The sequence below is a fragment of the Gracilinanus agilis genome, chromosome 2 (genome assembly GCF_016433145.1).
Source record: "Gracilinanus agilis isolate LMUSP501 chromosome 2, AgileGrace, whole genome shotgun sequence".
Classification (NCBI taxonomy): domain Eukaryota; kingdom Metazoa; phylum Chordata; class Mammalia; order Didelphimorphia; family Didelphidae; genus Gracilinanus; species Gracilinanus agilis.
Genome location: NC_058131.1, coordinates 352,792,037 through 352,805,256, shown reverse-complemented (window position 1 = coordinate 352,805,256; position 13,220 = coordinate 352,792,037). Strand labels below are relative to the sequence as shown.

General features: G+C 43.8%; 1 protein-coding gene across 1 annotated transcript; it reads left to right on the top strand.

Annotated features, from left to right (window-relative positions):
- Window positions 1-9,541: 9,541 nt before the first annotated feature.
- Window positions 9,542-12,914, top strand: LOC123235480 (homeobox protein EMX1-like). Its single transcript, XM_044661615.1, has 3 exons — window positions 9,542-9,800; window positions 12,034-12,215; window positions 12,747-12,914. Exons 1-3 carry the CDS (start codon window positions 9,542-9,544, stop codon window positions 12,912-12,914), a joined length of 609 nt encoding a protein of 202 aa, XP_044517550.1.
- Window positions 12,915-13,220: the final 306 nt, after the last annotated feature.

The window sequence follows — 13,220 nt, the reverse complement described above, 5'->3', positions numbered from 1 at the left end:
TGCTGTAGAAAGTTCAAGGAGTTAAAGACTGAGAAAAGGCCACTGGACTTGGCCATCTGGGAGGTCATGAACAGTTACAGGTGGATGGTAGAGATAGACGCAGATCAAAGGTAACCAAGGAAGAAATAGAGAAGTGGAGGTGGTGGAATTAAAACACACAAAAAGTTTAGCAGCAAAATAAATGAGATGGGATTATAGCTTGAATAGCCTAGTGATTTTTTTTAAGGTGGAACAGATACACATTTTTAAGCCTTTACTTTCTGCCTTAGAGGGAGAAAAATGGTAAAGACTAGGCAGTTGGGGTTACATGACTTGCCTAGGGTCACACAGCTAGGAAGGGGCTGAGACTAGATTAGAAGGCAGGTCTCCCAACTCTAGGTTTGGCTCTCTATTCACTGAGCCACCTAGCTGCCCATCATTTAAAAAAAATTTAATGCCCACCCACCCACCCAATTACATGTAAGAACAGTTTCAACATTTTTCAAATATAGGATCTTGAATTCTCTTCCTCTCCTTCCCCTTGGGAAGATGAGCAATCTCATAGATTTTACATGTACAATCATGTAAAACCTTTTCCCATATTAATCCTTTTGTGGAAGGAAACTCAAATAAAATAAAGAAAATGAAAAGGATTTTCTTTGTTCTGGATTCAGATTGTATCATTTCGTTTTCTCTGAAAGCAAATGGCATTTTTTTTTATCATGAATCCTTTGTGATAGTTTTAGATCATTGTATTGTTGAGAATAACTGTTATTCACAGTTGTTCATTGTACAGTATTCCTGTCACTATGTACAATGTTCTGGTTCTGCTTATTTCACTCTGTTTTAGCTTGTGTAAGTCCTTTCAGAGCTCCTCTTGCTTGTCATGTCTTACAGCACAATAGTATTCCATTACAATAATATACTATAACTCACTCAACCATTCCCCAATTGATAAGTATCCTTTCACTTTCCAATTCTTTGCTCCCACAAAAAGAGCTAAATATTAAATACTTTTGTATATAGAAGTCCTGCATTTTGTTTTTAATCTCTCTAGGATACAAGTAGTGCTGGGTCAAAGGGTATATTACTATTTTATAGCCTTTTGAACAAATTGCTGTCCTGAATGATTAAATCAGTTCATAATTACCCCCAAAAGTGCATTTGTGTCTGTTTTCTCCCTCCATGCCCCCCAAGTTTTGTCATTTTCCTTTTCGGTCATTACAGCCAATCTGATAGATGTGAGGTGATACCTCAGAGTTTTCATTTTCATTTCTCTAATTAATGGTGATTCAGAGTATTTTTTTGCATTGAGAACTGCCTATTTTATATTCTTTGATCATTTATCAATTGGGGAATGACTTGTATTCTTATATATTCAATTCATTTCTCTATGTATTTGAGAAATGAGGCTTTTATTAGAGACTTGTAGAAAAAATTACATCATTATGATTGCTGTGTATTTTTCTCTATCCTATTTCCCCCTGTTTAGTTTCTGACCACCACTTCCCCAATTTTGCCTTTTTCTCTCAGCCCTACTTCCCTTCTTTTATCCCTTTCCCCTCCTGTTTTCTTGCAGGGTAAGAAAGATTTTGAAACCCAATTGTTCTGCCCTCATTGAGCCAATTCCAAAGAGAGTAAAGGTTATGTCTTCCCCTACTCACCTCTCCCATCTTCCTCTCCACTGTGAAAGCCTCTTTTATGTGAAATAGTTAACCCCATTCTATTTTCCCTTTCCCTCCTCCCAATGCATTCCTCTTTCTCATGCCATAATTTAATTTTTCTATCCCATCATATTTAACTCACACCCTTGCCCTTTGTCTATGTATACTCTTTCTAACTGCTCTACTAATGATGAAGTTCTTTGGAGTTATAAGAATCATTTCCCCATGTAGGAATGTATACAGTTTAATCTTATTGAATGTTTTCTAATTTTTCTTTCCTAATTATCTTTTTATGCTTCTCTTGAGTCTTGTATTTGAGAGTAAAATTTTCCATTCAGGTCTGGTCTTTTCATTAGGAATGTTTGAAAGCCCTCAATTTCATTGAATACCTATTTTTCCCCTTGAAGGATTATGCTCAGTTTTTCTGGGTAAATGCTTCTTGGTTTAAGTCTGGCTCTTTTGCTCTGAGGAATATCTTATTCCAGGTTCTCTGATCCTTTAATGTAGATTTTTTTCTCCAACTGTTTTCCCCAACTGTGGTGCCACAATATTTGAATTGTTTTTTTTTTTTTGGCTGCTTAAAATATTTTCTCCTTGACCTGAACGTTCTGGGATTTTTGGGACTTATCCTTTTGCAAAGAATCTCTTCTTTCAGGAGGTGATTGTTGGATTCTTTCAATTTTTTTTTGTTTTTTGTTTTTTTAAAAACCCTTACCTTCCACCTTAAAATGAATACTATGTATTGGTTCCAAGGCAAAAGAGTGGTAAGGGCTAGGCAATAGGGGTCAAGTGACTTACCCATGGTCACAAAGCTGGGAAGTGTTTGAGGTCAGATTTGAACCTCTGACCTCCCATCTCTAGGCCTGGCTCTTGATCCACTCAACTACCTAGCTGCCCCTAATTCTTTCAATGTCTATTTTGCCCTCTGGTTCGACTATCACAGCAGTTTTCCTTGATAATTTCTTGAAAGATGATAGCTAAACTATTTTTTTTCAAGTAGCCCAATAATTTTTAAATGCTCTCTCATGGATTTATTTGCCAGGTCAGTTGTTTTTTCAAAAGAGATATTTCACATTTTCTTCTATTTTTTTCATTCTTTTGATTTTGTTTGATTATTTCTTGATATCTCATGGAGTCATTAGCTTCCACTTGCCTGATTCTAATTTTTAAACCATGATTTTCTTCAGTGAGCTTTTGACCAATTCTGCTTTGTAACGTGTTCTTTTCCTTTGTCTACCTCTTTTTTCCATAGAGCTGATTCTGCCTTTTAAGAAGTTCTTCTATTCAACGTTTTTTTTGTATACCCTTTTCCATTTGGCCAGTTCTGCTTTTTATGAAGTACTTCTCCTCATTGGTTTTTTTGTGCCTCTTTTACCAATTGACCTATTCTGTTTTTTAAGCTATTAATTTCTTTATTTTTGTGTGCTTCTTTTACCTAGCTCTTGACAGTTTTTTCCTGATTTTCCTGATTTTCTCATGTTACTCTTAATTTCTTTTCCCCATTTTTTCTGCTACCTCTTACTTGAATTTTAAAATCTGTTGTGAACTCCTCTATTAATTCTTTTTGGGCTTGAGAGCCAATTCATTGGGTTTTTTGGTGTGTGTGGAGATTTTGGATGCAGCAGTATTGGCTTTATTATCTTCTTCTGAGTTTGCATTTTGGTCTTCCCTGTCACCAAAATAACTTTCTATGTTGAATTCTTTTTTATTGTTTGCTCATTTTCCAGCCTTTTTCTTTTCTTTTAACTTAAAAAAACTATTAAAGTTGGATTCTATCTGTGGTGAAGGCAGCACTATTCAAAGCTTCAGGTTCTCTGGCTACCTACCTTCAGAACTGGCTCTGGGTATCTATCTGTTTTCAGTTCTTCCAAGGTTGTCTAATGTAAGGAGACATGTGTTTAATACTTTTCTGGCCTGTGCTCTGGTCTGTGTGTAACCACAAGCTCATTTCTACATCTTGGAACTAAGGGTCCCTTGCTCTCCCATGGTCGCAAGCATTGCTGTGGTGCTAGTGCTCCTCCTCTCTCTGAAACTTGCCCAAGAACAGCTACCTGGATCAGTTTATGGGCAGTGCAGCAAGTGTCTTGCACCCAGAGTCAGCAGAGGGCCCCCTGCAATCTCCTGAGCAGTTGTCTGACCTCCCCTTACTTACCATCTGTGGCCAAGAGCTCCAGAAGCTACTGCTGCTGCTGCTTCAATTGCACTTAGTGCCCATTGCTGTCCCTGGCACACTGCCTTATACTCCACTTCACCCCAGTGTACACTGGATACTTTGTCCCAGCCTTCTAAGTTGTTTTGGATTGAAAAATCACTTAACCCCATCTTTTTTGGGTTATGGTGCTCCAAAATTTGTTCTGAAGTAGAGGGTAATTCGAAAGAAATCAGATGGGCCTGGGTACCTTCTCCACTGTTGTGGCTCTGTGCCCCACCTTTGCATTTTTTTAAACCCTTACCTTCTACCTTAGAATCAATAACATGTTTTGGTTCCAAGGCAGAAGAGTAGTAAGGGATAGGCAATGGGGGTTAAGTAACTTGCCCAGGATCACACAACTAGAAAGTGTTTGAGGCCAGATTTGAAGCTAAGACTTTCCATCCCTAGGCCTAGATATCAATCCACTGAGCTACCCAGTTGCCCTACTCCAACACCCCTGCCCTTGCATTTTTAAGAGAAGAGATAGATAGATACTTGAAAGAGGAGGTGTGGGAAACGAATGATGGAAGGAATTTAAAAGCATTTACCACTTTGTGTTAAGTACTGTGTTAGATACTGAGGACAAAAATGCAAAAATCAAGACTCTGTCTGCTCTCAAGCTTGTTTTTTAATAGAGAAAGAGAATGCACATGGGAGAGTGAGAGTGGTGTCCAGTAATGGGGCTTTTGGTTTAAGAAGTCACAGTTACAATAAGAGGAGTCATTAGGACAATTGATTGACAGGCCCTTCCCAGGAATGGTAGTGTCAGACTTGATTATTGTTCCCAGAGCAGGAGGTAGAAGGGGATGGAGGGGAGGGGAGATGAGGTGGCTTGTTGGAGAGATAGCCAAAGTGCATCATGGTGAGACTGGGGTTGAATAGAAATGGTGGACTCTGGGCAGATCCCTCACATCAGAGGCAGGTGGAACAGAGAAGGCTAGGCGCTAGAATATGGGGCCAAGGGTGAAGCTTGGTAATGGCAGGAAGATGGTCCCTGAGATCAAGGTCCCAAAGAGATGGGAAAGGGCAGGATCTTAGGTACAGGTAGAAGGGTTAGCTTTGGAGGGGAGGAAGCCTTTCTTGATGTGCATGACTATTTAGTGCATCTCCCTGTAAGAGTATTTTGGGTAGATTCTCTATGTAAATAATTGACTTTTCTTCAGTGAAATGCAGACTTTTTTGCTTTGTATCCCCAGCATCTGGCACAGTACTTTGCATAATTTTTATTCAGTCATTTAAGTCATGTCCGACCCCATTTGAGGTTTTCTTGGCAGTTCCTGGAGTGGTTTGCCATTTCTTTCTCTAGCGGTCATTTTACAGATGAGGAACTGAGTTAAATAGGGTTAAATGGCTTGCCCAGGATCACACAAATAATAAGAATCTGAATCTGAATTTGAACCCAGGTCTTCCTGACCTCACACCTAGCAATCTAACCACTGTACCTCCTAGCTGCCCCACTTTATACATAATAGATTATATAATAAATGCTAATAGAATAGAACTTCTGAGATCTTCCTCTAATCCTGGAGAAACGGATGCTGCCCTGCAGATCACACAGTCCATATCACTGTAGAATCCATGACTTGCTTGATTGTCACAATGCCTCTTGTTGGGGTAAGCAGACAGATGAGGAAACTGAGGTATAGAATGGTTTGTGACTTATCTAAGGTCACACAGGTGGCATAAGGCACAGCTAAGATGTAGCCCCTGGGCCTCTTTCTGCCACTCCACATTGCTTTACAGCTAAAATCTTAATGGATTCTGCTTTTCCATGCACCTCTCTCCCAAATGATGCCTGAGTGTCCTTTCCACTGGAGCCCGCTAGATGGTGCAGCAGAGAGAGAGAGCCACACACAGGGACCTGAATTGAAATGTAGCCTCGGGCACTTACTAGGTCTTTAACCCTGGGCAAGTCATTTTTTCTCTGTCTGCCTAAATGGAAAATGGGAATAACAACCCTACTGACCTCCCAGGGTTGTTTCCAGGATCTGAGGGCAATATTTGTAGCACTTGGCACAGTGCCTGGCACAGAGAAGCTGCTTAATAAATGTGAATTTCATCCCTTTCCCCCTTCCCTGCCCAAACCTAAGAACCCCTCAGCCTTTTCTCTTTGCCCCACTGGGCACAATAAGTATTTCCAGCACTGGATTAGCACCTTGCATATACTGAGAAGACTTTCTGAGGAAGCGCTATCATCAGGTCCACAAAGGCTATACAAACTCATGTTCTCTCATCTCAAATGAATCCTTATTGCTGCTTCTGCCTTTATTAGTCTTTTGTATCACTTCAGTCAGTGGCTTTTTCAAGCCTTTTCTCAAACCTCCCCATGTCTCTCTCTCTCTGTGAGCAGATTGCTTTATCTGCCACTTTCCTCAGCAAATTCAAGCCATTCACCATGTGCTCCCTCTTTTCCCCTACTCCATCCCCCCAAACTTCTTATATTGTCACCTGTCCTCTGGTGACCTCTCAGGAAGAGGGGGCCCTTGCTTCCTGCCAAGACCAACACTTCTGGCTGTGCCCTCTATCCCCCATACTCTCCTATCTCCTCCAGGGGATAGATTCCTTACCAATCATTCCCTTTCTGGATTTCTCTCTGACTTGTTATCGTTACTATATGACTGTTATTATTTTTGTATTTCTGTTTCTATTCACACTGAAAAAATATTTTTCTCAGAACAGAGCACATGACATGGGGTATGCAAATGATATTATTCCCATTTTACAGATGAAGTTAAAGCTCCAAGAGATAAGGTGAATTGGGAATAGTAGAAAGATCACGGAATTTTCTGTTCTCTGCCCAGCTTCACTACTTATTGCCTATGTGACCTTGAGCAAGTCATTTATCTAACCTCTCTGGGACTGTAAAATGAAATGTAAAATGAAAAAAATTAGACTAGGTGACCTTTAAGGTCCCTTCCAGCTCTAACTCATTTGATCTAAGTAACTTCTCCAAGTTCCACACATCCTGCCTTTGCTTCCATTTTTTTATACAAAGTATTCTTGAAATCTAAGTTGGTTAATGACTTCCTTCTACACCCACACTATATTCATTAGAAAACTTCCCCTTTCTTCCTTTCAGAATTGTTTGTTTTGTCAGAATTTCATTCTTTAGAGCATCACACATATCTTGGGCTGACTTCCCTGTGGTATTTTAAGCTGTGGAAGCCTACCTAGCCTTTCTCTGAACTCTACAGTCTGGTCACATTTCAAAGCATCAGCTCATGCCCAGCTTTCTCTGTATTTATTATTAATTCTAGGATAGAAGGTCACTTCACCAAAGGACTAAAAGAACTTCTAGATGTGAATGCTTAGCCTTTTTTCCGGGAACTTTAGAAATAAAGGGCCGTAGGACTGTTAAGATAAAAATGTGGGACCAGGCCAGAGGTTTAATGGTTTATTAATTAAAAAAAGAGAGGTGAGAGATGAGAGAGGAGGTAAATTACTCTTAAGGAAGGATTATCCTGATTATAGCATTTCTATTTAGCCGTTCTTCTGCAGCAATGTGGGTTCTCAGTCAGTTCAAAAGGCAGAAGTTAAAAAAAGAAAAAAAAAAGCCTTATGTTTCTTCTCTGGATTTATATACCCCCTAGCTCCTCCCTCCCTAGCAGCCTTGTACCCTGACTCCCTGGCTGAAGATAATTTTCCTCACACAGGACTGAAAACAGTTAGATGCCCCGATTTTCAAAAAAGAAGAGAGCAGATTAAAGAACAACAACTTTCAACTGGTTAGCTTGGCTTCAACCTGGACAAAATTATTTTAAGGGGTGGTTTCTGATTGTTTAGAAAGAGAAAGAGAGACTATTAAGAGTCCTCACAGGTTCAGTAGGCTAACTGTTTAGTTCATGCCAAACTAATCTCATTTCCTTTTTGAGCAGAATTTGAGGGTTTCTATAGCAATAGATAGGGAGAGTAATATATTTTGGATTTCAGAAAGGTGGTGAGCATTCATTATATTCTTGTGGATTAGAGCTTGGGCAATTACCAATACTGTTCTGAGAATTTGGATCTAGTTGAATGATCCCACCACTATAAGTCATAATCAGGCAGTCATTAATGGATCTGTTCTTGCCCATCATGGTAATGTTTCTATGAGAACAGAAGAAAGTGCCAAGGACCAAGCCCATGATGAAGGAGCTCCAAGTGATGGTGAAGCATCACCTAGGCCAGTAATGGAGCAGCAGCAGCATTTGGGAGTGCAGAAACCTCAGAGTCCTGCCCATCTGAGACAATAGATGGGAAATTGGAGTTGAGGCTGAGGCCCCTGGGAATGCATGGAGGATGTCACACTTCATGCTGGACATCCCAGAGACTATCAGTGAAGAGCATAGCTTGGAGTTGCCCAGCAGTTTGTATACCACTCTCCGGCCCCCAGGGAGCTAATTAGGTAGAAAGACTATTAAGCTATCCCCCTTTCCACCAGAAGCTAGTCTTTTTTCTTTCACTTGCTTTTAAAAATCATTTATTTTGGTGTTAGGCCAAGAAAATATGAACACTGAGGTGGGTCTTTAGAAGACTGTCCTTGGTCCTATTCTGTTCAACATTTTGATCATTGGAGGGAAGCATAGATGGCATGTTTATCAGGTTTGCCAGGGACATGAAGCTGGGAGGTATAGTGAACACACTGAATAATAGAATCAGCATCCAAAAAGATCTTGAAAGGCAAAAATGATGATGAGCTGACTCTAGTGGGACGAAACAGATAAATATGAAGTCCTACATGGGGGTGAGGATCATAACTGCAAGCTCAACATAAACCAGTTATGGAGCACGGCAGTAAGACAAGTAAAACAATTTTGCACTTAAGCCTGTGCTTCCAGAAAGGCCAGAAGTGAGGGTCCAGCTGTCATTTGTCCTAGTCAAGCCATCCCTGGCATATTAGGGGCACACGTATTAGGAAGGTCATTGACCAACTGGAGAAGGGGGCGGGGGTTGTTAACCATCATCTGGAAGAGAGGCCTGGAAAATCCAATATGAGGATCTCTGAGGAAACTGGGGATGAAAAGATGAAATGGGAGAGACTGGACAAGGTTCCTCGCTGGTCTTCAAGCCTTTGGAGGCGGTTATGGGAAAGATCTATTAAAATTGTTTTCCCTGGCCTCACAGGGCAGAGCTGTCTTCAGAAAGCCCGTTCCAGTGGAGCCAGGATTAAAACAAAACCCCAAACCTTACATGCTCACAATGAGCACTTGGGAAGGCAGTCACGCAAAGATGATGCTATAAAAAGTTATGCCAGTTGCACTAAATCACCTCAGAAGTTGCTTCCAGCAGGGAGCGAATGGGATTCCGAATTCCAGGGCAGAGGCTCAAGAGAAGGGGAAGCTGAATTATTGGAAGGAAGGAAGGAAGATCTTTGTCAGGATGGAACTGTAGCAGGGTGAGGTGGTGCTGCCGGCGGCGGCAGCGGCTGCTGCTGCTGGTGCTGGGGGCCAGAGGAAGGCGCTAGGCTCTGAGCGGAGGGCCCAGGGGGAGAGGTAGTAGTTGGCTAGGCTGGGGCTGGAGAAAACTGGAGTGCCAGGTTCTGTGGAGATGGAGGTGGGGGTGGGGGGACCCTGGGGCTAGATGGGCGGGCGATAACCAGCCCCCTTCCCCTCCCTCGGGGCGGGCCGGCGCATGCCCCCAAACCCGCGGTGCTGAGTGCGGATGCAGCGCTGTAGTGGTCCAGGAGCCCTGGAGGGAGGCGGTGCGAGGCAGCTGCCCCGGCTTCGGCATGTTCACCTCCGCCCGAAGAGGCTTCTCCATCGAGGCGCTCGTGGGCACCCCCTCTGAGCCACTGGTGCGCTCTGCGACCGCCAGGGCCTGCGCTTCGGTCGCCTGGACTGCCGCTCGCCTGCTAGTCCCCGAGCCTCCGGCTGCCCCGGACCGAAGGACCAGTGGTCGCCTAGGTACCGCCCCACCCGGTCCCCGGGACCCGTGCAGTTGTTGCCCTTGGCTTCTCCGAAGCCGCTTGTGGACGCCGAGCTTCCCGGGTAAGTGCGGCAGAGCCTCTGGGAGCGCGCGCCGTCGGGGAGGCAGCGCTGGGGGAAAGCCCTGGACTTGCATCGCCCCGCCAGCCTCTCCCCCTCAGCTTGGCACCGTGGGCAAGTCACGTCACATCTTTGCCCCTTAGTTTCCCCATCGAGAGCGGGGGCGTGGGGTTTGGGGGTGGAGGCGTAGGTGGTAGAGTAGATGGGTCTGAGCTAGATGATTTCTCAAATAGCTCTTCCATCCCTGACAGTCTGATTACAGGAATTGGGGCAGTGCCGACCCCAGAGGGCAAGGACGGGATGCCTCTGGCCCAGTAAGAGAGCCTGGGTTAGGTGGGGACCTCTCCTCGGGCGGCGGGATAGAGACAGTTGAGTTCCGTTACCTCCTGACCCCGTAGCCTTAGCCAAGCACTCCGAACGGGATGGGGGCAGCATCCTTAACTCTTAGAATAGCAGCCCCAGCTTCCTGAGAGCAACTCAGTCCCCATTTCTAGCTCGGATCCTATGGGAGAAGCAGTTCTAGCATTACTATTCCCATTTTACAGACGAAGTAACTGAGTTCCCGAGAGGGGCGCTTGCTCGCTCAAGGTCACAAAATGCCCCAAGTAGCCTAACTCGATCCAGTCTCTTCATTCAAAATCCGGTTCTCATTCTAGCTCCCTCTGACCCTCTCGGGCAGTGCAGAAGAACGGGCAGTGGTTCTGCAGTCCATTCTGGAAGTGGAAAGCTTCATCTTCTAGGAGTTGGCTTTACCCTTGGCCAGCAGGGGATATGTAGACACTTGGAGCTCAAAGTTGGGGTGGGGGAGTGGGAAGGAGGGAGAGAGAGAGGAGAGAGGACAGAAACACACAATCACAGAGGGAGAGAGAGAGAGAGAGAGAGAAAATGAGAGACACAGAGACAGAGAGGGAGACAATGAATGAGAGAATGAATGACAGAGAATAAGTGTGATTTGGGCAGATTGGGGTCCCTGCCAGGGGTAGTGGTACCAAAGGAGGTAGTTTCTTTTGTTTTGAAGTTGTAGAAAAGCCCCTGTGACAACTGATAATGGAACATGGATGTGTGGGGACAGTAGTTTTGGAAGAGCAATTCCCAAGGTTCTCCTCCTTCAGGTTATCCCAGTAGCCTTCACTCTGGTCACTCACCACACAGATCCTCCTGTGGCCTGACATGTACATGGATAGGATTATACCTTTGTAAGAACTGAAGGCAAATGCTTACACATCACTAGCTACCAAAGCTCAGTATTAATGGTTCCTAGTTTTATAGTGGTTTAAGACTAGTGAAGCCTTTTCCTCCCTAAAAGCCTGAGCAGTGACTAGGATAAATATTATGATACTCATTTCACAGATGAGGAAAGTTTCGGAGATGTTAAGGGACTTGTTCAGGGACACAAAGCTAGTATCAGAACCAGGATTCTTTCCCTGAGGTTACCACACCAAGAGGGAAGAAGGTCAGGTCTCTGCATGTACAAAATGGTAGACCATAGTCCTGGAGCAGCCTGAACATTCACCAGCCAATGCCCATCTGAGGCAGCAGAGAGAAGCCTGGAGCTATTCTAACGGAGATTGGACAGCTTCCCTTGCCTGGCCCACTCCATTCCCAACCATTATCTCCTGCACTCCACTCCTACTCATCTGAAATCTCCAGTAATACAGAGCCTTTAGACTCAGGCTTCTCTATCTGAAGAAGTTCATTAACTCTCTTTTGGCTCAGGTAGTTGGAATTGGTCAGAATGTCACAGAAATATTGGCAGAACCTGGGAACTTCCATTTGCCAGCTATCTCATTCTCCTCCTTTCCTAGTATGCCCTACATTTTCCTTTGTGGAAGCAAGAAAGATGGGAGACAAGAACTAGTTTATAGGCATACTCATGGGACTTAGAGCTGAAAGGGTCCTTAGAGATGATTTTACAGATTAGGAAACAAAGGCCTAGAGAGATTAAACTGTACTTCGAAATCCTCCAGAGAAGTGATGAGGTAGAAAATAAATGATAGAATTTTACCTCAGTCCTGAGGCCTCCAAATCTGGTACTTAAGAGTACTATAGAAATGGGAGCTCCTGAGCTTCCATGCCAAAATGGGCATTAGAGGAAAGTCCTGGGGACCTGGGGAGAGAAGATAGGGGTGCTGTTCTACACTGCTCTGACCACTAGATCAAAACACATAGGGACTCTTGGACACTAGCTGAGAAGGATTAACTAAAGAATACTGGGCTTTTTTTTTTTTTTAAACAGAAGTTCATTCTGCTGAGAGCTTGATGCTTTGTGGGCCTTTTACCCGAAAACCCAAAAGGATCCGGACAGCTTTTTCACCATCCCAGCTCCTGCGACTAGAAAGAGCCTTTGAGAAAAATCACTATGTAGTAGGAGCAGAGAGGAAGCAGCTTGCAAACAGCTTGTGTCTAACGGAAACTCAGGTATTGTTTTGTTTTGTTGTGGGGGGAGGTAGGGTGGGCAGAAGAGGAAAGTCATTTCCAAATCACACACATCTCCCTCTGGTTCCCTGCTACACCTAGGAACAAGGATTTTAATGAAAAGGACCAAACTCTTTTCATGCATGTCAGAGGAGCCCTTTGGTGCAATGAGCCTGTCTATTCACATGCATGTAAACTTGTTTCCCAGAGGTCAGACCTAGTATTTAATTAGAGGAAAGGAAGGGCTGAGAATGGTGGAAGGATCCAGAAAGAGAATATTCCAGGCACCAGTGTAATCAAAAAGACAATGTGGCAAGAGAGGAGAGTGCAGACCAAGAATTTAGCTGCAGAATTCCTGGGGAAATAGAGCTGAAGTGCCCTGGATTGTCCTCTCGGCAGAGACTAACTTCAGATACAGAGTTACAGGTCTCTCATTGAATGCAAGAAAGGGGCTGGTGGAGGATATCCTGTCTTTTAAAGATGGGTTAGACCATCAGGCTGGGGAGTTGTAATCTCATTGGACTCCTCCTACAGGTAAAAGTATGGTTCCAAAATCGTCGAACAAAACACAAAAGGCAGAAGATGGATGAGGAATGCCCAACAGCCGAGGAGAAGAGGAAGAGTGGACAGCTCATGAGTCAGTGGCAGGTGGCTGCTAGGCAGGGCACTGATGAGGACATTGATGTGACATCAGAGGATTAGGTGTGCTCTTGGGGACAGGAAGGTACCTTCTTATGAAAGAAAAAAAAATACCACCACTACCACCACCAGGAATCTATTTTTGAAACTAGCAGACACACTGAAAACTTCAAGGCAGCAAACTGGAAAAGTTGATGAAAGTTTTTGTGGCTGGGATGTGGCTGTCACATGCCTGCAATCCTGCTACTGAGGCAGCTGAGGCTGCTCAGGATCTCTGAGTGAGATACAGTGTGCCAAACCAATCAGGTGTCCACACGAAATCTGACGTCAATATGGTAAGCCCCATAGCCAGAGACCACCAGAATGCTT

Excerpts from the sequence above, each read along its gene's own strand:
- LOC123235480 (XM_044661615.1), top strand. The coding sequence starts at position 9,542 with ATGTTCACCTCCGCCCGAAGAGGCTTCTCCATCGAGGCGCTCGTGGGC. Across the intron at positions 9,801-12,033 it reads GTGGACGCCGAGCTTCCCGG|AAGTTCATTCTGCTGAGAGC; the intron begins GTAAGTGCGGCA and ends TTTTTTAAACAG. Across the intron at positions 12,216-12,746 it reads TGTGTCTAACGGAAACTCAG|GTAAAAGTATGGTTCCAAAA; the intron begins GTATTGTTTTGT and ends CTCCTCCTACAG.